The sequence below is a fragment of the Peromyscus leucopus genome, chromosome 12, assembly GCF_004664715.2.
Source record: "Peromyscus leucopus breed LL Stock chromosome 12, UCI_PerLeu_2.1, whole genome shotgun sequence".
Lineage (NCBI taxonomy): Eukaryota > Metazoa > Chordata > Mammalia > Rodentia > Cricetidae > Peromyscus > Peromyscus leucopus.
The window spans coordinates 79,155,598-79,179,058 of NC_051073.1; the positions used below are offsets into that span (position 1 = coordinate 79,155,598).

Here is a 23,461-nt window from a genome sequence, read left to right on the forward strand (position 1 = left end):
CCACAAATAACAAAAACAGTGCTGGGGATACAGTTCAGTGATGGAGTACCCGCCTAGCACACTTAAGACTCTGGGTTCGTTCACCAGTACTGAAAATGATAGACAGCATTACAGTAGCATGGGGATAAACATCCGGGCTGGGAGACGATCAGCGGTACTCACTGCTCTTCCGCTCCCAGCACCCCCAGGCACCCCACAAGCGTCTGTATCTCCAGTTCCAGGGGCTCCAGTGCTCTCTTCTGACCTCTTCAAGCACTGCACACCTATGCTATATGAGCACAGACACAGGCAAACACCCACACACATAAAATAAAAATAAACAATAAAATCAGAATAAAAAATAAATCTAAAGTGGCTGGGTCTGTATCTCTGTGGTAGATGCTTGCCTAGCATATGTGAGGCCATACCCTGTATGCCCAGTAAATAAATCTTCACATTTGTGATTGATTGGTTTTTCACAGAAACACAAAACTTAATAGGGAATGAATAATCTTGCCAACATATGGTGCCAGGGTGAGATGTGGGGCACACATATGTAACCCCAGTGCTCCAGAGATGGGGCAGGAAGGTTAAGAGTTCAAGACCATTCCCAGTGAACTTGAGGCCAGGCTTGGGTACATGAGTCCCTAGCCTCAAAATAACAACAAAAAGTCCAAAATACAAATTATGTCCCCACACAGAAGAAAAAGAGTTGAATCCTGGATTGGAGTTCAGTGGTAGAGCCCTTACCTAGCATGGTCAAGGCCATGGGTTCTATCCACAGCACCCACACCCAGAGATGGGGGTGGTATTGAATCCTATTTTATATCATATACAAAATTTAACTTAAATGGATCAATATCAGAGCTAAAACACATAAAGCTTATAAAACTATAAGGTACACTAGCCTCCCCATCTCAGTGCTGTGGACAGAATCAGGGTGTGTGTGTGCCAAACAAGTACTCTCCCATATGAACCACATCCCCAGCTCCTAGTACTAAGTCTTGAATTTGACAATGCTTCTTAGATATGGCACCAGCAACATAACCAAACAAAGACAAAATAAATTAGGTTTATTCAAATTTTAATATATTTTTGTAGCTCGATAGTGGTGGTGCACACCTAAATCCCAGCACTTGGGAGGCAGAGGCAGACAGATCTCTGTGAGTTTGAGGCCAGCCTGATCTACAGAGTGAGTTCCAGAACAGCTAGGGCTGTTATACAAAGAAACCCTGTCTCAACAAACCAAAAGGAAAAAAGGTATTTTCATTTTTTTTTCTTTTTTCTTCTTGTTGTACAGCAGTTTCTTCCAAAGTCTTGTCGGGACCCAGGAAGTTCTAAAGGAGGAAATTCTAAAGGGAAGCTTGTTAAGACTCAGGAAGGAAACAACTCAAGAGTCTCAGGAAGTCCCTGAAACTAACCAGATGCTCAAGGCCTCTCCCTACCCATGGTGACAGAAGTAGGAGCTAAGTTAGGCAAGATCAGCTGCCTGCAGCTCTGAAGAGCCATCACCCACGCAGGAGCAGCTCTGAAGAGCCATCACCCACGCAGGAGCAGCTCTGAAGAGCCATCACCCACACGGGAGCAGCTCTGAAGAGCCATCACCCACGCGGGAGCAGCTCTGAAGAGCCATCACCCACGCGGGAGCAGCTCTGAAGAGCCATCACCCACGCGGGAGCAGCTCTGAAGAGCCATCACCCACGCGGGAGCAGCTCTGAAGAGCCATCACCCACGCGGGAGCAGCTCTGAAGAGCCATCACCACGCGGGAGCAGCTCTGAAGAGCCATCACCCACGCGGGAGCAGCTCTGAAGAGCCATCACCCACGCGGGAGCAGCTCTGAAGAGCCATCACCCACGCGGGAGCAGCTCTGAAGAGCCATCACCCACGCGGGAGCAGCTCTGAAGAGCCATCACCCACGCGGGAGCAGCTCTGAAGAGCCATCACCCACGCGGGAGCAGCTCTGAAGAGCCATCACCCACGCGGGAGCAGCTCTGAAGAGCCATCACCCACGCGGGAGCAGCTCTGAAGAGCCATCACCCACGCGGGAGCAGCTCTGAAGAGCCATCACCCACGCGGGAGCAGCTCTGAAGAGCCATCACCCACGCGGGAGCAGCTCTGAAGAGCCATCACCCACGCGGGAGCAGCTCTGAAGAGCCATCACCCACGCAGGAGAGGACTTTTGGCCTTTGCATTAGTCAACTTGTCCATCACTAAGATAAAACATCATGACCAGAGCAACTTATAGAAGAAGGGTTTTGTGTGCTTACATTTCTAGAGGGCTAAGAGTTCGTCCCCATCACAGTGGGGAAGCTTGGCAGAGGGAGGGCATCATGGCTGGAGCAGCAAGCTGAGAGCTCACATTTCAAACCACAAGCATGAAGCGGAAAGTAAACTGAGAACAGCCTGGCTTTTTTCCCCCTTCATTTATCTTATGTGCATTGCCATGAAGATGACTGATCGCAGGAAACTGGAGTTACAGACAATTAGCCGACATGTAGGTGCTGGGAACTGAACTCAGGACCTCTGGAAGAGCAGCCAGTGCTTTCAACTGCTGAGCCATCTCTCCAGCAAGGCTTTTAAACCCCAAAGCCCACCCCCAGTGACACACTTCCTCTCCCAAGCCTCCTAAACCTCCCCAAACAGCACGGCCAACTGGGGACCAAGTGTTCGAACGTCCGAGCCTGTGGAGCCCACCTCATTCAAACCTCAGTGATGCAACTGTCTGAGTCATTTCTGTTTCTGTGAGCAACCTCTGCAAGTAGACGTCAGCAGGATTCTCACGCTGGCTGTCACTGGCTCTCTGCTTGGGGTGGGTGGCCATGTATTCGCTTTATCTCAGGAAGAGTCACATGACACTCTAACACAACGAAAGTGGCATGGCCCCAATCAGCTCCAAGCAAGTTCAGAAGACACAGATGAGCCACAGAGCCAAATGACGGCTACCTGCACAAGGCCTGGCCCCCGACACCTCACAGTGCTCCTGAGTGGCAGCGTTGAGGAAGAAGTCCCCAAGGACACAGCCTCTGAAGAGCACCATGCCATCTTCCTACATGAAGAGACACACAAGAGGAAGCAGGCAAGGCCACGGGCAGTGAAGGAGGAAGGTACACCAGACATCACAGAGGCCTTTGTGCCCCTGGCCTTGTGGTCCCATTCTCAGCAGAACTCCAATCTCGGTGGGAGAAGTTGGCCACATCGTGCCCCTGAGCACTGGAGTGGGCGTAGACACAGGTGTTCTATATCGTTCTACATGAAAGTCTGCTAGACCAGGTTTCTACATCCAAAGGGTCATGGGAGGTCTGGGGCTGTGGCAGCCATTCTGTAACCACGAGGCAGGCTGAAACTTCACGCACAGAGCTGGTGATGCTATCCCTGAGCCTCTCAGATGAACACACTCTGAGACTCTTGCGACAGGGATGAGCCAGCAAGGTCCACCACTTTAAGTCCATAGCATCCTACCGGACCAGAGCAGTCAGCAGAGGAACTAAAGAAGGGCTTGGTAAGATGGAAGAAGGGGGAGTGGATTTGTTGCCTGCAATGGCGGCTAATGTCCGTGGGTCCTCAGCCCTGCGTCCAGTGCAGTTCTGGACACCCCACACCTACTAATTGCTTAAACCCTGAGCACATCCTTTTTTTTTTTTTTTTTTTTAACAGAGTCTTACTGCCTCTGCCTCTCAAAGCCCGGAATCATACCCGGCCTTGACTTTGACTTTGACTTTGGTTGGTTTAAGACAGATCTCACCTGACTGGCTTCCTCTCCCAGCAATCCTCTTGCCTCAGCCCCAGGGGGCCCTGAGATCCTGCGATTACAGACTGCCTCACCGTTCTCAACATTTGCCCCTGGAGGCCGACTCTTGACAGCTGATAGGACCATGACACCGGACAACCCAAGAGAAGGAGCCCTTGGGACGTCACACCGCCAGGAGAGCTTAGGAGCGGTGAGGTGGGCTGCTGCTCTGTCCTGTGAGACACACGACGTATTTTCAAAGATCAAAAGCAAAGTGCCCGAGCAAAGGGCTGGAGGTCCAAAGCTTCGCAATTGACGATGGCCTAAGTTAGTCCAAGTGCTGGTCTCTGGTGGGAAGAATGGTGGACAGGGTTGTATTGTAGGCAGAGCAGAACAGCGGGCGAGGAGTGGCGGAGGAGCATGTGAGACCGCTCTTAGGCACTGTGGTGTGAGGGAGACACTGATGTTTGAGGGAGTCGGGACAAGGACATGGGGTCTTTTAAGGCCGGAGGTGACAAAGAGGACCGGCCTTAGACGGGGTTAGAAAAACCTTCTGGACCCTGAACTGGTGGCTCTCCCAGCATTCGCGAGACAAGAAGCGGATGAATCTCTGAGTTGGAGGCCAGCCTCAACTTCCCACCCTGGAGATTCAGACCTGGGCTCCAAAGTGAGCAAGTGCTGCGAAATGGGATCACCTGGTTGCCAAGGGTGCGGGGCTCATTCAAAGCAGGGGAGGACGAAATTGGGACTCCGGGAATCTGCTTCACTTTCATGGGTGGCGACAGAACAAGGAAAGCCAGGGCAGAGCGGTGGCAGGGACTCTGGGCTCAGAGGTCTCCAGGATCCTGGCATCTGTGCCAGCAGGCGACTGCGCCATAGGAGATAGTGTGGGCTCCTGACCACGTCCTTTCCCTCCAGCTCCGGACGTGGCCGAGCACCGAGCTCCCTCCTGACAGCGCGGCTCCCTGCACCCAGACAGTGGCTCTCCGTCCTCGGTGGCCGGGGATTAGCTCTCTGAGGACCAGCGACGGGATTAGCACGCGCGAAAGCGGCGCCCGGCCCGGGGATTACCGCACCTCCCACCCCCCCGACGTATATATTCGGCCGCTCGCGCCGGCGACCCGCGGGCATGGCGACTGCAGGCAGCGCGGCGAGCCGCAGGGACCCCGGACGACCCTGCCCGTTCTCCATCGAGCACATCCTCTCCAGCCTGCCTGACCGCCGGCCCGCGGCGCGGCCGCCGCAGCCCGTCGGTGGCCGGAACCCCGCTGAGCCCGACGAGCCCGAGGCGCCTGCCGCCGCCGCGCCCTGCGCCTGCTGCTGCTGCTGCGGCCCGCGAGCGGCACCCCGCGGAGCCCCGGAGCCGGCGTCGGGACCCGGTGAGTGCGCGCGGCGGGGCGAGGCGGGCCCCGGGATCTCGCAGGGCGGCCGGCGGCGGGGCGAGCTCGGCTCCCACCCTAACCCTCACCCCGCCCCGCCCGCAGGCGTGCGGCTAGCGTGGCCGCTGAGGCTGGCACCGGCCGCGCCCTCGTCCCTGACGGCGGCGCCGAGCGCAGGCTCGCCGGCGCTGACCGGCCCGAGCGGCCCGGGCCCGCAGCGGCGCACGCGGCGCCACCGCACCATCTTCAGCGAGGAGCAGCTGCAGGCGCTCGAGGCCCTCTTCGTGCAGAACCAGTATCCCGACGTGGGCACGCGGGAGCGCTTGGCTGTCCGCATCCGCCTGCGAGAGGAGCGCGTGGAGGTGGGTGTCCGCCCTGCAGCCCGGAGGGCACTCCCGCGTCACTCCTCTCTTTCCAAGACCGGCCTTCCAGAGGGTGCCTCACCTCATAGCCCTCCACGCTGGAGGGAAACCCCCCAGGATCAGTGGATGGGGGCGCAGGACCAGTTCCCCCAGCAGGTTCTTTGAGTGTCGCCGGAACTGGAAGGGGTTAAGAGTCGTGTTCTCTGACTTCGTCTGTCTTCCCCTTTCCCCTGCTGATGAAAGATGCTTTCATTCATGTCCCAGATGTAGGCAAGTTAAGAAATGTGCAAAACTAGCCAAGCACGGTGGCACACGTCTGTAATTCTAACACTCGGGGAGGTGGAGACAGGAGGATCATGAATTCATCAAAGTCTTCCTTGACAGATAGCGACTCAGAAGCCAGCCTAGATTACATGGGACTATGAAACACATGGAGACAGAGAGAGAGATCCTGGTTGCTAGTGGGCCAAGACGGAGGAGACTAGGAAATCTCCGTGTGGGGAGTCTAGGTCCTTTTCTGTGTGTGGATGAGGGAAGTGACGCAGGTCCATTCACCTACACCTCTGTGGTGAAGCCCACCACCCCGCTCACCTACCAGCCCTTCCGAAGTTCTTTGGGTGTGGGCCCATGGGCCCTGAGCTGTCTGAGTCCCTCTCCTCCTCAGGTCTGGTTCAAGAACCGCCGGGCCAAGTGGCGACACCAAAAGCGTGCTTCGTCAGCGAGGCTCCTGCCTGGAACCAAGAAACCTCCCAAGGACAGCTGTTGACGTGTCTGGAGTGTCTCCTCGTTTTGGCAGTGATGTGGAGCACAAGAAAGTAGGAGGGAGACAGACCTACTTGGACAGAAACTACGAGAGGACCGCAGTCTTCCAGCTGCCCAGTGCTGAGAGAGAGGGAATCCAAGACCTCCTCACCTATGAAGGGAGGGCGCAGGGGGCAGGAACCAGAGATCTCCCGCAGGTAAAGAGCAGGTCAGCTTCCTCAGGCACCATTACTGCCTAAAGAGGCCCTAACTCCACCCAGGGCCCCAAATCCCCTCCAGTGGAGTCTCCCTCCCCACCTCCTGCCGGCCTCCAGGACTGGCCCCTTATCTTTTCTTCCACCTTCTAAGCCAGGCAGTGGCATCAACACAGGTCCTCAAAGGTCCAGCACTGGACCTTGGTGTCAGGACCTGTGGAATAAGAAGGTTGGTATTTTCCAGATCCCTGAACCTGCTCCTTCATCTCAGCCTTGTGCTGATACCAACAAATAAACAAGATCTACAAATTCCACAAAAGAGTCAGAATCCCAACTCCACATGCCTCAGGCTTCATTTCCACACCGATAGAGGCGCTGGCTCCCCTCCCCCTTTCCAGGGAACTGGGGGGTCAGCACATCTTAGAGAGCCCAGTTCAACAGGTCTTCATCCCAGTCCTGTTTCCCCCATCAGGATTAAAGCCAGTGGATGGTGGCAAGGCCTCCTGGGATTTGCTATGGCCTCTAAGTGCTACCAACCTGCTTCACAGGTGGGAGACCTTTGGCTTCTCGTCCTTGGAGGTTTCCATACAGTGGCATCTGCCAATAGGGCAGGCAAGAGGAGATTACATTCAGGGAACATCCCACCCCCACCATCTTGGGAAAGTTTGTCTCCCCTTCTATAGTCCTGGTCACACAGAAGTTGGGGGGGGGGTACACCACAGCATGAAAGCATGGCTTCCATTCCCTGCTGACCTGTGCACTCGGCTGGAGGCAGCTAACACCCCTGCACCTGGCCTGATCTCCTTGCTCTGTCTCCTCACAGGTCCTGGTGTGGTGATATCTGTGAGAAATGTGGTCCATCCATGAAAGCTAAACTGCAGAGCCAATGGCAGGAGGTCTTGGCACTGTGGAAAGATGGCTGGTTTGGAGAACACTGAGCAGGCATGGATCCCCAGCCAGAGCTGACCTAACACTGCTAGAGACCTCCAGGATTGGGGATTCTCCTCCCCGGCCCCCTGGATGCACATGTGAGGCGCCACCAGACTCTTCTTCCTGAACTTTGGCCTTGCCTTCGAAGACCCCACTGTCTCCTTCCGACGCAGCTGTCCAGGGGGTCAGCTCAGCTGCAGCCTTGGCATTCCCGCTGTGCTGGGTTCCAGGCCCCTGACCTCCTCGGTTCTCCAGAATCCGAGCTCGCCTGAGCCTCTACCCTCCCCCCACCGTCACTGTCCCCAGCAGGGACTCCTCGCAGCCCTCACCTGACACCTGGCATTAGCGAGTGTCCAGAGGCTCCCTTCCAAGGCCTCTCCATCTCCATCTCTTCTTTGAAAAACAATCGGTGTGTGTGTGTGTGTGTGTGTGTGTGTGTGTGTGTGTGTGTGCTGCCTGCATGTGTGCATGTGTACCACATGTTTGCCTGCTGCTGCTGCTGGTGGAGATCAGAAGAGGGTATTGGAACCCCTGGAACTGCAGTTATGTGGGTACTGGGAACTGAACCCAGATCATCCGGAGAGCAACAAGTGCTTTTAAAGGATGAGCTATCTCTCCACCCCCTCCACTCTCTTCTTGTGTCTTTTCCATCCTTGAGCCCCAATTCCCACCTCTTTGTCGCGTATATTTCCGTCTCCAGTCCAGGCCCTCCCCTGACAACACTTGGAAACCCACAGCCTCCTCACATCTGCCTTGTATTCAGTGAGCCATTGGCCTTGTTTAAGACACACGAGTCACGGAGTTCTTGCTCACCAGTTGCCCTCTGTCCCGCACCTGACCACACCAGGCCCATCCAGTTTCACCTCCAAATGTGTCGGTAAACCCCACTGAAACTAGCTTCTCTGCACTTGAGCTTGGTTAACCTGACGAACACTGCTGGCACCTTGCACCGTGACCATCGCGGCTTTCTCTAGTTATGTTCACCGGAACCACTCAGCCTCCCTTTACTCCAAAATAAAAATAGTATTTCTTGCCAGGACCCCAAAGATGCTGTGAGCCTGGCTCTGCTCCCCCCCCCCCATCACTGCACTGTGTAACCAAAGGCCTGCGTTGGAATTGCCTTGCTCCGTCCTGGGCCTTTGCATGTCTTTCTAGTTCCACTTGACTGACGCCTATCCATTCCTCTTTGGATCTACGACCACGATCTGCCTGGAAAATGCCACTTGATATGTGCTGTGTAGAAGTCACGATTCTCTGAGTACAGACTTCTTGCAAGTCACAGGCGTGATTACACATTTGCAGGATGACTTAATGTGTGTGTTTCTCTATTATTATGGTCAACGCTATGGGGGCGGGACAGAGCCATAAAGTCCCCAGTGACTCCCAGTGAAGGAAGAGACCATTGGAAAAGCAAAATTGTACCAAATCATTGTGGGTTAGAACTTGTTTATTTGGGGTAATTCACCATCTCCCTTACGATGGAAGTCCCATGAATGCTTTCAGTGAGTGCAGGCCTCTTTTGGAAGCCCACCCCGGCAGGTGGGGAACTAATAAATCTAACCAGAGATTTAAGCGCCCTCCCTCCGGTTCGTTCTTTTCATTTACCTTTTGTTAGATAACTATCTGGGAAGAATTGTCTTAGTGTTCTTTCTCTGAGTTTTGAAGTTATATATGACGAAGTTTTTTTTATTTTTGAAGTATTTAAAAAAGACTTTGAAGCATTTGCAGTGGTTTTTTTGTTGTTTTTGGTTTTTTGAGAGAAAAAAATGGAACTTCTAACAGAGGGAATGTGGCGTCAAATAGTCGTCCCACAGCGCCCCCTAGTGACCTTAGTCTAGACAGGCACGAGCAACGCGGGTGGGGACCAAAGACTACAACTCCCTTAAGACCCGGCGCCCCGGTGACGTCATTGGAGCGCCGGCTTTGTTACAAAAATACTGCTTCTCCATTGGCTGGCTGTCGGTGCGGGGCCTACGGCGCGCCGAGCGGCTCTGGGATAGCGATGGGGACGCCCGGGGCCGCGGCGGGTTCTCTGTTTGTGCCCTCCGCGTCCGCGCCCCCGAGGAAGCGCGCGGCCGGGGAGACCGGGGTTGCGAGAAGCAAGCAGCGGGTTCTGGATGAAGAAGAGTACATTGAGGTATCAGCTCAGCGAGCGCTGGCGGCTTCCGGGCCCCTCCCCCGAGCCGCGATCTTCTCCAGTCCTTTGATTTTTGTTCTGGTCTGGGAGCTCTCAGCCGCCTGTGGAAGCGGAACAACTGCCTTTGGGTTTGGGAAGTCCTGAGAGCCAAGAAAACAGTGCAGAAGCGGGTGTCCAGTTTTCAGCGAAAAGGAGCGGCCCTGCTGTCTGTTGAGGGGCAAGGGAAAAGTTTCCAAATTGAAATATGGGTAGAATTTTGACACGTTTTTAGGATGATGGCGGAGCGACATTAAGTGTAAAGGCTGGAGGTCCTGGAAATAGGCCGCGGTACTGGCCGTGTTATTGAGTGAGGCTCTGTTGCTCCTCGAGTTAGGGGTCCCACTGCAAACATGCTGGAGGGCAAGCTGACATAGGTCTGGAATTAGGCTAGTTAAATTATGCTGGCATGTACCTTCGCCACGCCGCTGGGTATAGAGATTTGCAGATCCACAGCAAGGTCTGGCTGAAGGTGAAATCTTGGGAATTTCATCTGGTGGTGGCGTTAGTGGTGACTGGCTTTCAAGAGAAAGGTTTGAATTGAAGTAAGAATTCATGGATGGAATGAGTATGGCAATATCCACATTAGTCTGACTGGTGTTGTAGGAGGAGCCATCAAAGGAGAATGAGAAAGACCAGTTAGTGAAGGATTTTATAGGCATCAAGAGATTGTTGAGTATTGTTAGATAATACATCAGAGCCATATGGGATGAACAGCCATACTAGAAAATGCTTCTAAACTATCTTGCAAACCACAATCATCCAGATAGGCAGAAGTAAAAGGACCTTAGGGCCTAACATGGATAACGGTGGACTGTGAGTTGTGGCTCCCAGATAGCAGCTTTGGCCTTTGTTCTGACTGCTTATGACAGGGACTCCAGACAGTCATCCAGAGAGATTTCTTCCCCGATGTGGAGAAACTACAGGCACAGAAGGAATACCTGGAGGCTGAGGAAAATGGAGATTTGGAGCGCATGCGCCAGATTGCCATCAAATTTGGCTCTGCCCTGGGCAAGATATCTCGGGAACCTCCACCACCCTGTAAGAGGATGCCGTTACAGAGGGCAGAGAGGGGAAGTCTATTGTCACTTTGGACTCGATCTAATTTCTAACTTGCTTCCCTCAGATGTTACGCCAGCCACCTTTGAAACTCCTGAGGTTCATCCAGGCTCTGGTGTGGTGGGCAGCAAGCCCCGGCCCCAGGGCCGGGACCTAGAGGATGGTGAGTGAACTCATTCTTTAGGTCTCATGGTCAAGAGTGCTGGGGAGTCATGTTGAGTTTTCTCAGAATCACATTTTATCCTTGAGGGGTCTCCTGACCTAAGTATCAACTTGTGGGATCAAAGACACTGGTGTGGGAAGTGGAAGATTATCCAGCTCCATTGTGGAGGAGCAGCGGTCTGGGCCTCTGGCCTCTCCAGAAGAGAGTGTGTTACCGTCACCAGCCTGTTGGGTGTGCCAGCCTTTGCCTTGGAGACTTTGTGGGCTTGGGGGGCTCTTCCATTACTGACTGCTGAAGATGCCGCAGGCCCTTGCTTCCTTTCTTCCACACCGGTTGCTTGTTGTGTCTCTTCCTTCAGGTCCGTGTTCAGGTGTGACCTGTTTGGGCTGAGAGGCAGAAACTTGTGTGGAGGTTATGTTGATGTTACGTTGAGGTTCCCGGCCTTTTGTATAAAGTTGGAACACCCTGGGGCTCTGTGCCGCCCAGACTGCCTTTGTTTTTCTGATTTGTTTGTTTTGTTGAGACCAGAGTCTCATTGTTTCCCCGCATTGTTGGCTTTGTGTTTCACTGCAGGATATAGCATTTTGGAAAGCATTTCTGTTTATTGCCTCTCACCCTAATCACTAATTCCAATGCCTCCCAGAGAGCGGGGTCTTGGTCTTGCTTCCATCTGTGTGCTCCACATTTAGCATTAGCATATGGTATGCTGCACTATCTACAAACATGTAGAGCAGATGAATGTGTTGTCTTCAGCATGTTTCCTGAACATCGGATATAACTATGGGATGTATCTTAAAGTGAGGAGGAACACTTTATGAATCTATTGAATATGTGAGTGTACCGTATACCAAGGGACTTGTCTGGGTCAGTTCATCTTTTTATCAATAATTGGATATATCCTAGAGGTGGGCAAGATGTTTTCTCTACCAAACTCTAGTCTACTGCATACTATACTAGGGCATATGTACAACATGCTCACACAAGTGTAGTTTCTCAACAGCCCAGCTTTTTCTGCCGTGAACACAGTAAGAGTTACTCTTGGAGCTTGAACTCTTGAATGAAATACGATAGAATCAAGGCAATTTGAAGATGCTCTTCTTTTTATCCACATATATTTTATCAGTAAATATTGGAGTTCTTGTAATTACAAATAAGGAAACAGGCTTCAAAAGGCTGTAACTTCTGTAGGTGTCAGAAATAGTCAACAGTTGAAGGAACCAGGTCTGCCCCTTCCTAACCTCAGGTCTTGAACTTGTAGCCACTGTGTTTGGCATTGGCTGGCACACAGGTAGTGGTCAAGACTGTCAGTAGAATGGATGAGAAACCTCAGCTTCACATGCCCCCGAGATCTCCAGTGCTGCCTCAACGGGAGTACCACTGGCCTTGGTGGCAGGGATCGAGATGCTTCTGTGGCCCAGAGTCTGTGTGGCCCTCCCTGGAGCGCTGGGCCATATGGGCTCCTGCTTTAGGAGTTAACTGGCATACCCTGATGCATAGTGACTGTCACTCACCTGCAGCACCAGTCCGGAAGGGAAAGTTGGTAGGGTAAGGCAACTTCCCCAGGGAGGGAAGAAGAGCCCCTGGGACTTTGAAGGTCAGTCCTACAAACTTAGAACAGTTTGGCAGAGGAAGAGCCTGTCACCACGAGCTCTCGCTTGTCCCTGCCCCTTCACCAGTCACTGAGGATGCCACCTGGACAGTTGGGGTGTCTTGTGTCATCTGGCAGGAGCAAGGATTGCAGAGTGGTAATCGTGCTGTGTGTGGTATTGTGTGTCCCCCGAGCAGGAGAGGCTGGAGAGGAGGAGGAGAAGGAGCCGCTGCCCAGCCTGGATGTCTTCTTGAGCCGCTATACAAGTGAGGACAATGCCTCCTTCCAGGAGATCATGGAGGTGGCCAAGGAAAAAAGCCACGCCCGCCACGCGTGGCTCTACCAAGCTGAGGAGGAATTTGAGAAGGTAGCCCTGGAGTCTGAAAACATGGGCACCATCTTTGGGGATGGAGCCCCAGGGCCCCAGGTACAAAGTCTGGGCGCCTGCCTGACCCTCCTTTCCCCCATGTCACTATAGCGACAGAAAGATAATCTTGAACTCCCGTCGGCCGAGCGCCAGGCCATCGAGAGTGGTCAGGCTGGAGTGGAGACCTGGAAGTACAAGGCGAAGAACTCGCTCATGTACTATCCTGAGGGTGAGTGGATAGAACCAAGGAGCAGGGCAGGAAGACGGGCCCAGGGGGTTGTCTTGTTACCTTTGAGCCAACTTTTATTTTTTATTTTTTTGGTTTTTCGAGACAGGGTTTCTCTGTGTAGCCCTGACTGTCCTGGAACTCACTTGGTAGCCCAGGCTAGCCTCGAACTCACAGAGATCCGCCTGCCTCTGCCTCCCGAGTGCTGGGATTAAAGGCGTGCGCCACCAATGCCCGGCCCTTGAGCCAACTTTTAAAGTCTATGTATGTGTTAGCTTGCAGCATGGACCCGAGAGAAGTCCTGGTCCACCTTGGGGTTGGGGAACATGTGACATTGTGGGCATTGAGGTCTCCCCGAACTGCTTTGTTCAGGTTCTGTGGGTGTGGTGTTTACCTGGGAGAGACTTAGCTGAGGGAGTGTGCTTTCGCCCCTCAGGCTCCATGACCTCCAGGGCTGAGGCGGGGCATGGAGCTTCTCCCCGTGATGCCTGCTACCTTGCTCCTCCTCATAGGCGTCCCTGAGGAAGAACAGCTATTTAAGAAACCTCGGCAGGTCGTGCACAAGAACACGCGTTTCCTCCGGGACCCCTTCAGTCAGGCCCTGAGCAGGTCCCAGCTCCAGCAAGCAGCCGCCCTGAATGCTCAGGTGAGTCCGCAGAGCCACCAGGCAACTGGAGATTGGCCTCGCCCCTCTTGGCTGTTCTCTTTAAGTTAGGATTGTCCTGAGGCCAGAGAGACCTTGATTGGCCAAACTACCACAGCCCCTATGGCAGGACCCATCCCCCTTCCAATGGACCAGACGTGTGACCCACGGGTCCAGCCCTGTGTCAGCCGCTATGATGTTGGCCTGAGGGGAGAGAAGCTTCTGGAAGCCAACCCAGACCCATAGCTATCTATCAGGCAGGGAGGAGAGTAAAGCAATGTGTACTAGGAAGTGGCAGGGGGAGCCTGGCTGCCTAGGGCCTGGGGTCAAGATGAGTCAGTGCCCTCAGAGGGTGGCGCTGGTCATCATGGACTTGGGAGAAGAGAGGCAGGAGATTGGGAAGATTCAGATGCCTCAAGGGAAGGAGAGCACCGGCCCTTTGTAGCATTGAAACCCAAGAGGTTCCTCCTCAGGTAGATGGGCACCCTTGCTTGGTTCACCACCACAGTCCCTCAAAGTCCTTGAGGAGAGATGAGGATGGGGGTCTCCCTGCTCTTTCCCAAAGGGATATGCCAGTCCTCGAGCCCTAGCTCTATCCCAAGGAGAAGTGTTTCCTCCATGTCCGCTGCACCTGCCATCGGTCAGCGGTGGAGAACGCCCTGACACTGGTCTCTCTTCCAGCACAAGCAGGGCAAGGTCGGCCCCGACGGCAAGGAGCTTATTCCGCAGGAGTCCCCCCGAGTGGGCGGCTTCGGGTTTGTTGCCACCCCTTCTCCTGCTCCTGGTAAGAAACGGGCTGTGAGCCCAGGCTGGACAGGGCAGGGACAGGCTAGACTAAGCAGACGTGCCTTGAGATGCCCCAGGGTACCAGGTCTTGTTCTGGTCTCCCTGTGATGTGAGTAGGCAGATGTGCCTGCGTCTGATGTAAATTCGGAGAGTTCTGTCGGTGGGGAGGTTCTGGACGCCAGGCCTGCAGTCTCTGCGGGGAGGCCGGTGAGAGTGGGTGTGGCCTTGCTGCATACTTGCTGCTCTTCTGCCTCACTGCACACTGGCCTCCACCCTCGGCGCCGGCTGCTGTGATGCACTAGGACTTAGGAAGCCTGGGAAACCCCGACTGTGTTCTTCCCTCCGCACCCCTGGCCCTGTGCTAGGATGGGGTCCGACAGACCCACCTTCTCCAACCTAAGTACAGCTGTCGTGCCGTGGGGCTCTGGTGTCTTTGAAACTTCCCTCCGGATGGTGGGGTGCTAGGCTCTGGAGTTTGGGGAAGAAGGTTTGCCTGTTGCCTTAATGTCAGCTGGGGTCCATGTGTTAGGAGGAAGACAGCCCCCCAACCAGGTCCTCCGCTTGAGGTGTGGGCTCTCCATCTGCAGGTGTGAACGAGTCACCGTTGATGACGTGGGGAGAAGTTGAGAACACTCCCCTGAGAGTCGAAGGGTCAGAGAGCCCCTATGTGGACAGGACGCCAGGACCGACTTTCAAGGTGGGTTGTGGTGAGAGCGGATCGGGCTGGAACTCAGTGTGGCTGCCTTAGTACTGCTGCTCAAGACTGAGCACAGGACCTCTGCGGAAGAGGGGGTTACAGTGGGATTACCAAACGGATTTGGAAGAGTAGAGACCATGCCGAGGCAACAGAGCAGACCTGGAGGCTAGACTGTCACAGACCAGAAACTCCAGCTGCCCCGTAAGCCTGAAGACTATGAGACATAGTGTGTGTTTCCAGAAGGCTGTGTGCTGGCCTCTGGTTACACAGTAGTAGGGACACTCAGGACAGGACAGTGTGAGCCCAGCATTGTGGGAGTGGGTGGAATGGAGGTCAAGACGTAGAACAGACCAGAAAGGCCGAGTCAGATGAGGTCTGGTGTACGTCATGTGTCCTCTGTCTAGTGGAGCAGGAAGCTAGAGGTGGACAGACAGCAGATACAAGTCAGGAAGCTCCTGGTGGTTTGGGTGGATGGGTGGGTAGGTATTCCCCTGAGAGCTATGGGGAAAGAAAGTACCGTGTCCTGGGCTTCAGGGAGTTTGTGGGTAAAACAGAGGGTCAGTGTAATTTGGAGTGTGAAGAAGGAAAGGTCCCTAATATTGAGTATTCGTGCTCACTATGAGGGTGCTGAGCCCACTGACTCAGGGTATTGAGTGGGTAGGCCAAGAATATGAACCTTCTTTGGAAACCCAACAAGATGAGATGTAGTGATGAATAAATATCTAGGTGTGCTTTGGTGGCTGGGTCACAGGTCATCTCAAGCCAGTCCCTCCAATACTGCTGTGATCAATTTGGAATGTGGTAGACAGCGAGGACGTCCCTGCAGCAGTAGAATCGGAATCACCAGGAATAGCATAGCTTTCATGGGGCAAACAGAGCCGTGTTCTGCAGTCCTGGCACTGCTTTCCTGACCCGTTAGGAGGACCTCCCCGACATGGCACTGCAGTCCTCCAGAGCAGTGGAGAGTGTATGTACTGCCTAGACGGATCACGGGTAGAGATCTTGGAGGTCTTGGCTGTAGACTGGGATGTGAGATAACCGACGTGAGAGAGGGCAAACAAGCTACTGTTGAACATGCAAGCGTGGCCCAAGGCTCTGACCACACAGCACGTGGCTGTAGACCTGCAGGGCCCTTCCCGGAGAGAGTTCTGAAACAAAACAAGCCCTGGGGGGCAGCCTCTGCCTTGTGCTGCCAAGGGTCAAGCAGGATGGAGAGCTGGGGACAGACAGAGTGGAGGGTGTGGAAAAGGTGACGTTTCAGATGGTGGGGACTGCAGAGCCTTTGAGGATAAGGGAAGCTAGCTTCTGAATGTTGGTAACAGCAAAATAAGTTCCAGAAAAGTGGAAACCTTAAATATAAAACAGTAATTATAAAAACATCTAGAAGATAATGGTGTAGTTTAAACTGTTGTTGTTTGTTTTTGTTTTGTTTTGGTGGGGCGGGGAGGGATTTAACCCAGGACCTGCTTCCTGTACACACCCTCCACCACTTCAGTATCTGAAGTGCTGGGACTACCTTTTTTGTTTATTTTTGTTCTTTGAGAGAGCATCTCGCTATGTAGCTCAGATTTGCATTGACTGTGTGTTGGTCAAGTTGCCCTTGAACTCAGAGATCCGCCTCTCAAGGGTTGAGACTGAAGGCGGGCACCACCACTCCCAGCTCCCAACACTGTTTTGTGCGACATTTCTCTATTTGTGTGAATGTGTATAAGCGTGTGTGTGCATGGCGTGTGACGTAGCACGTGTATGGAGGTCAGAGGTCAACCTGCTAGAGTGCTTCCCTCAGTCAGACCAGGTCATCAGGCTTTTAACAAACGCCTTGACCCACTCAGCCATCTTGCTCTTGTCTGTCTGTCGTGTTTTAAGACAGTGTCTCACTGTGTAGGCCAGGGTGGCCTCACTTTCTTTAGTCTCCTGCCAAGTGCTGGGGTGCACGAATGCACCATTCCAGCCATGGGGGCAGGGGTGGGGGTAGGGGGGCTTTTGACAGGCTATTGAGAAGGATGAGTTGCTGGGATTGTGGAGAAGAGGGTGGTGCCCACGCAGCTGCCCTTCTGGATGATGGACTGCCTGGCTAGGTAGCAGGTTCATCATAAGTCACCCACATGCCCGCTCCCTTGTAGATCTTGGAGCCAGGACGCAGGGAGCGCCTGGGTCTGAAGATGGCCAATGAAGCGGCTGCCAAAAACCGGGCCAAGAAGCAGGAAGCGTTGCGGAGAGTCACCGAGAACTTGGCCAGGTGAGAGGCAGCTGGGTCCTGGGGAGGATGGGGTAGAGGTGAGTTTGTCCGGCTTCACTCCCACTCTCAGCCTCCAAGGCTGTGTGGGCCATGGCTTGCAGGACGGAGCCCAGGCTATATCCACAGGGTTCTTCTGTAAGGGCCGTGGCTGTGTGGAGCAGACTGAGCACTCTCCATCTCGCCTCTGTAGCCTCCTTGGCCTTCTCTAGGAGGTGCCTTTGGGCTCCTTGCCCAGCTGTGCGCTCCTGTTAATCCCGTGGAGTCCTGCCACTCCCACGTCATTCACACTGGACAGAGACAGAGACCCCAGCTCTCAGAAGGGCTCCATCCAGCCCCACATCCTGAGGTAGCAGCTCCACGGTGCCTCAGGGTTGTCCTCAGCTCACAGTGACCGTGTCTCTTGATAGCGCTCCTCCTGAGGAACCGAGGGAAGCCTCGCCTTAGCAGCACTTGGCCGCTAACATGCTGCCTTTCTTCTATTCCTTCTCTGCAGTCTTACTCCCAAAGGCCTGAGCCCAGCCATGTCCCCAGCCCTACAGCGCCTCGTCAGCAGGACAGCCAGCAAGTATACAGATCGCGCCTTGCGGGCCAGCTATACGCCATCCCCAGCACGCTCTACCCACCTCAAGACCCCAGCTGGTGGGCCACAGACCCCAACAAGTACACCAGCCCCTGGGTCTGCCACACGCACACCCCTCACACAGGACCCAGCCTCCATCACAGACAACCTGCTGCAGCTCCCTGCCCGGCGCAAAGCTTCAGACTTCTTCTAGAGCCAGGCCTGGCCGGACCTGTGGATGCTCTGTGGGACACTTTGTGGAGCGTGTAGAGCAGCTGTCTACTCTGCAGAGGACTTCAGGCCTTGGGGACCCAGACCACAGGCAGTTATTATCCCAGGAACCACAAGTGTACAGTGCCATGCCGTGGCACATTCCGCTGACCACTCCCTTGGGAGTATGGCATTGGTGCTGTCCCCCAAGGCCCTGCTGAAACTGCCTTCTAGTTAACCCCCAACTGAACGCTCATTAAAGAACACCTGGCATTGTCTGGCTGGGCCGCCAATCCATGTCCTGGGGCCTTCCTGGGGCCCACCTGGGTGTCTCAGGACCTCGGCTAGAAGCAAGGGGCTCCGGGGGAGGAAACTGGCACAGAGCAGCCTTCTGTGCTGAGTTCACACTTGAGCCTGGCACTGTGAAGGCAGCACAGCCCCCAGAAGTTGTGCCATTGAGCTCACGGGGTTCTCGTCCAGCTCCACAGCCTCCCAGCCAGGCCCAGGTAGGTCCTGCTTATCAGGCTCCCACCAGGACGAGTCACTCTGCTGTGACTCCAGCTGTTACCTCCTAGCACCTAGTTCCAGCTCAGGTAGGGTTAGGCTGCCTCCCCATCCCTCTCTCTGCTTATCCCAGTGTTTTTGGTACTTGCTACTGGGCTCTGCCAAAACACCAGCCTTGCCTCAATCTGGGCTGTATTATGAAAAGAAAGAGTTTGGGTTCCCTGCAAACCTGTAAATGCCATGTGCACCAGCAGCCAGCTGTTTACCTGTGAACTAAGGGTGGCTAGCCCTCAGGTGACCAGTGCCCAACTGGGCCTGTGAGCCTATGCCTTACAGAGGTGAAGGGTCCCTGCTGTCTGGGCCTAACAGAGACCAAAACTATGATCTAATTCCACAGCCAATGGTCTTGAGGCCGCTGGTGGTGTCCCAGGGCCTGCCCTCTGAGCAGCCCAGGCTTGAGCTATTTGGGTAACCTAAAGCACACCTGACTCTTCCCAGCCCAGACACTGCTTTGATTCCATGAAAGCCATCTTTCCAGACTGCTGGCAGTGGTCCTCAGGCCTCTGCACTGGTGTTCTCTGGAGACTCCCTGGGTTGGGTACCTCCTGCCTTGGGCCTTGGACTGAGTGGCATTTGTCAGTTTGACACAGCTAGTCACCTGGGAAGAAGGAACCTCAATTGAAGAATTACCTCTCATCAGATTGACCTGAAGGCATGTCTGTGGGGTAGTTTCTTGATTGCTAATTGATGTAGGAGGGCAGGGCCCAGCAGTGGCATCCCTGGGCCATAGTCCTTGGTTGTGTGAGAGAGCCTAGGAGTAAGCTAGAGAGGGAGCCAGTACGCAGCGTTCTTCCATGGTCTCTGCTTCAGTTCCCACTTGGGTTCCTGTTCCAGCTTCCCTCAGTGATGGACTGTGACCTGAAAGTGTGCACTGAAATAAACCATTTCCTCTCCTAAGTTATTTTTGGTTCAAGTTTTTATCTTGGCAATAGAAACAAATTAGGTCAGGCCTCTGCTAACCAGAAGTTCCCCACAGTGAGTTCCTGTGCCCTGGGAGCCTCAGGGCTGGAGCTGGGATGGATCCCAGGTTAAGGGCTTTGGTACTTTTGTCTCTTAGGGAAGGTTGAGCTTTAATCCAAGGGATTCCCCCCGTGAGTGGGAAGCGGAGGGTAGGGATGGGTGCTGCCCAGATGCTGACCACCTCAAGCATCTGGCCAGCATGAGGGGATCTTTAGGGAGGGGTGGTAACCAGGAAATGACACTGAGGGATGCTGGGGGCTGCAGCATGCAGCTCTTCAGGTTGGGGAAGACAGCGGGGTCACCTGGGAATGGTGAGGGTGAGGCTTGAGCAGCAAAGCTCGCTAATTTTGATCGCCTCTTGGGGTTAATGGATGCTGACCTGGGTAAGGACAAGACAGGGCCAGGAAAGCTTGTATTGCAGTAGATGAGGGAGAAGCATGGAGCTGTCCACGCCTGGAAGCCTTGGGGGTGGGAGAGGGCCAGAGGCTGACAAGTGTGAGCCTGGCAAGAGGACTATGACAGAGGTCCCTTCCGCCACAGGCCTCACTGAGTGCCTGGGCCTGAGTTCCTGGACCCCTATGCTGGAGATCCCCGCGCTGGATGAGTCCTAGAGAAAAAGACTCCCCACTGGGCACTCTCAATGCTTGTATACACTTTGTGGTTTATTTGGTGGTCAGTATTAATGTCTTTGCTACTAAGTGGAAGAAAGCTAATAGAACGTAATCAAAATAGTGGTTTAATTGACGGATTTTACTAGTTCCTTGCGCCTGTGCCTTCTTCAGCTCCTACCTGCCTATTTAGCTTATGTGAGTGCAAACTGCACACCATGACCCCCCAGGGCCCACTCCACCACTAGGTACTTGCTTTCCCCACCTCAGCTCCAGAGATGTGATGGTCTTTAGCTCTGGAAGTCTCAGCCAGCCTCTCCTCCATCCTGTCTTCATTCTCGGGTGCCACCATCATCCGGTGCTGGGGTTTGGCCCCCAGTTTGTGGTCAGGCCGGTGTTCAGGTCTTGAGCCTGGTCGAGTATCCAACTTGCACTCAGCTCGATACTTGCCCTCCCCCTCCCTCTTGAAGGAAGCAGAAGACATGGCTTTGGGCTTGGGGGGCTGTAGCCATGAGTGGCTGAGGATCTCATCAATGTGCAGCCGCCGGTTGACATCTGGCTGTAGGATGCGGTAGATGAGGTCCTTGCACTCACCAGTCAGGTTCTTGGAGCGTGGGAAGTCCACTCGGTGCTCCTTCTGGATGCGCAGCATCTTTTTGATGTCGGAGTCATCATAGGGCATGGAGCCACAGACCATGATGTAGAGGATCACACCCAGGCTCCAGATGTCATACACCTTGGGCTGGTAGGGGATGCCCTGCAGAACCTCGGGGGCCGCATAAGCCGCTGACCCACAGAAGGTTTTGCTGAGGACGATGCGCCCACTCCCGTCCCGCAGGCAGCGCTTGGAGAAGCCGAAGTCAGACAGCTTGATGTTGAAGTCCTTGTCAAGCAGAAGGTTCTCGCACTTGAGGTCTCGGTGGACAACATCCAGATCATGGCAGTACTTGACGGCCGAGGAGAGCTGGCGGAACATTTTACGTGCCACGTCCTCATGCAGGGCTCCTCTGCACTTGATGAACTCGAGGAGGTCGCCCTGGACGCCCAGCTCCATGACAATGTAGATGCGTCCATCAGAGGTCTCAAAGATCTCGTAGGTCTTAATGATGGAACGGTGGTTGACGGTCGCCAGGATGTCCATCTCCCTAGGAAGGAATCTCTCCACAAAGTCAGTGGGTGTTTTCTTGCGGTCTATGATCTTGACTGCCACGTTGAACTTGAGGCGCTCAGAGTAGGCAGATTTGACTTTTGCATAGGAGCCCTTGCCCAGATTGATTCCTACGATGTAACCCTTCTTCCTTAGGACCGCGGCATCGTCCATGGTGCCAGGAGCGGCCGGTGCCGCCGCCCTCTACATCCCCTCCCGACACGGGCCAGCAGGCATTGTCCTCATTCCCTCTGTGGGGAGGCGTCTGGTTGGGCTGGCCTGGACTTGGAGGAGTGGAACGCTCAGCATTGTCACCAAGTGACCAGCGAATGAAGTCATAAAGCCAGGCTGCTGGGAGTGGGGACCAGGCTGTGGGCAATGGGGCCCCTGCAAGCCAGGAAGGCCTAGAAGGAGCACCCCCTCCCCGCCCACTGGAATGAAGCTGGCATTCAGGCCTGTGGTAACCCTCCCTGGCCCTCTTTCTTGCTGTGGCTTCACTGTCACCAGTGAGGCCCCAAGGGAGGTGATCTAGGTCCATCCCCAAGCCTGTTTCCTTATCAGGCCTTGGGAACTGGTCCTGTGTGTTCCTCATTTCACTAGAGCCGATTCCCTGCCCTTTCTTTGGGGTTTGAAGAAAACCTCCTGTGAGCTTGTGACCCTGGAATCAATGGAAGCTGCCCAGGTCCAGTCAGTCCAGTGGTGGTCCCAGTCTGCTGGATGAGAGCAGTTCCATGTGTGGGGTCAGGAGCTGGCAAGGGTCTTTGGGCAGAGTGGGCAGATGAGCCACAGACCTAGTGAATGGGTGTGTGTGTGGATGGGAGGGTAGGTAGTGCTAGGGGATGTCCTGAGGGTCCAGGGTAGGCAGGTGCACGTTCAGTGGCGTGGGGCAGGGGTGGAGGACGGATACAAAAGTTGGTAAGATAACTAAGCAAGCAATCACTGAGAATGACTAAGTCAGGAAAGAAGAGAATGTCAGGAGCTGTTCTCTAAATGATGGGCAGGCCCTATACAACCCAGGTCATTTGTCTTGTAACGGTTGCTGTTAGAGAAGCCAATTGGCTTTGAGATGCATGTGGAGGCCCAGGGCCTTGGACCAGAGCAGGCCTCTGATGGTCTAGGGTGGAGGAGTTGGGAACAGCCAGCCTGGGCCTCTCCTGGGAGGAGGGGACTGTGTTGGGCCTGGTGATGGATGGCCCAGGGATTGATGGCCCTTAGCATTCTCTATAACAGCAAGCTTCGGAGGGGAGGGGTGGGGCTCAGTGTGCCCCCACCTTGGGTCTGTGAGTGGGGAGCAGGGATTGCATGAAGCGCTGCAGCACTGCTCACCGTTTGCATGCCGCTCTGTCTTGTATTTTGTGCATGAATGTTCGTTTTGCAAAAGTGGCATCTTGTATAATCTTGGCTACTTTAGAAGTCCTGTGTTCATTTTCACATCTCACAGGAGTCTTACGCTTACAGTGAGCTGCCAAGACGTGATCCAAGGATGCTGTGTTCAGAGGGAAAGCTCTAAGAAGGCCTGTTTCTAGTGGGGGAGGCGGGATAGAAGGCTTCCAAGAGGAAGTGACACAACCCAGGTACAGAGGGGCCACCAGGGAGACAAGAGGGAAAAGATGATGTGGGGAACAAGAATACACATAGATGCCACCTTGAAGTCCTGGTCCTAAAGCCCGAGTGCCACTCCAGATGGCTGAGTCAGATTCAGCAGCCCACATGAAGGGTTCTGCAGGATAAGGCCACATGAGGAGGATTGGGCTCAGTCACGTGCAAACGCCACTCGGGACGCTGTGCTGCTGTGCTCTGTGGTGGGAACCCACCTTCTCTGAGCTATTTCCACACCTGTAATGCACATAGCAGGAGCTCTTGCATCTCTTCCCTACCCCCACTGTCTCCTGCTTAAATGGCAAGTAGCCTCAGGGCTTGTTGGTGTCTTCTGTCCCCCAAATCATAGGAAGACTACAGAGATGAGAGGGGAGGAGCCTACACACCTCCCAGGGCACCCTCCACCACCCAGCCCCACATGTCCCAGAGCCTTCGGCCCCATCCAAGTTTCTTCATGGGGCTTCTCCAGTGTCGCTCAGGGTCAGCGCTGTGCCTCAACCCTGTCTACTTGGTCCTCACAGGCAAAATTCACAGAGGCG

The 23,461-nt window shown here is 54.3% G+C and overlaps 3 protein-coding genes across 3 annotated transcripts; 2 read left to right on the forward strand and 1 right to left on the reverse strand.

Moving 5' to 3' along the window:
• Positions 1-4,820: 4,820 nt before the first annotated feature.
• On the forward strand, positions 4,821-6,401 carry Gsc2 (goosecoid homeobox 2). Its single transcript, XM_028860353.2, has 3 exons — positions 4,821-5,086; positions 5,192-5,448; positions 6,113-6,401. Exons 1-3 carry the CDS (start codon positions 4,837-4,839, stop codon positions 6,212-6,214), a joined length of 609 nt encoding a protein of 202 aa, XP_028716186.1. The 5' UTR covers positions 4,821-4,836; the 3' UTR covers positions 6,215-6,401.
• A 2,899-nt stretch (positions 6,402-9,300) lies between these two features.
• Positions 9,301-18,337, forward strand: Ess2 (ess-2 splicing factor homolog). Its single transcript, XM_028860363.2, has 10 exons — positions 9,301-9,471; positions 10,380-10,548; positions 10,634-10,729; positions 12,515-12,684; positions 12,796-12,913; positions 13,423-13,556; positions 14,235-14,337; positions 14,927-15,036; positions 17,160-17,275; positions 17,769-18,337. Exons 1-10 carry the CDS (start codon positions 9,337-9,339, stop codon positions 18,046-18,048), a joined length of 1,431 nt encoding a protein of 476 aa, XP_028716196.1. The 5' UTR covers positions 9,301-9,336; the 3' UTR covers positions 18,049-18,337.
• A 1,872-nt stretch (positions 18,338-20,209) lies between these two features.
• Tssk2 (testis specific serine kinase 2) lies at positions 20,210-21,639 on the reverse strand. The gene has a single exon (XM_028860365.2). It carries the CDS (start codon positions 21,495-21,497, stop codon positions 20,421-20,423), a length of 1,077 nt encoding a protein of 358 aa, XP_028716198.1. The 5' UTR covers positions 21,498-21,639; the 3' UTR covers positions 20,210-20,420.
• Positions 21,640-23,461: the final 1,822 nt, after the last annotated feature.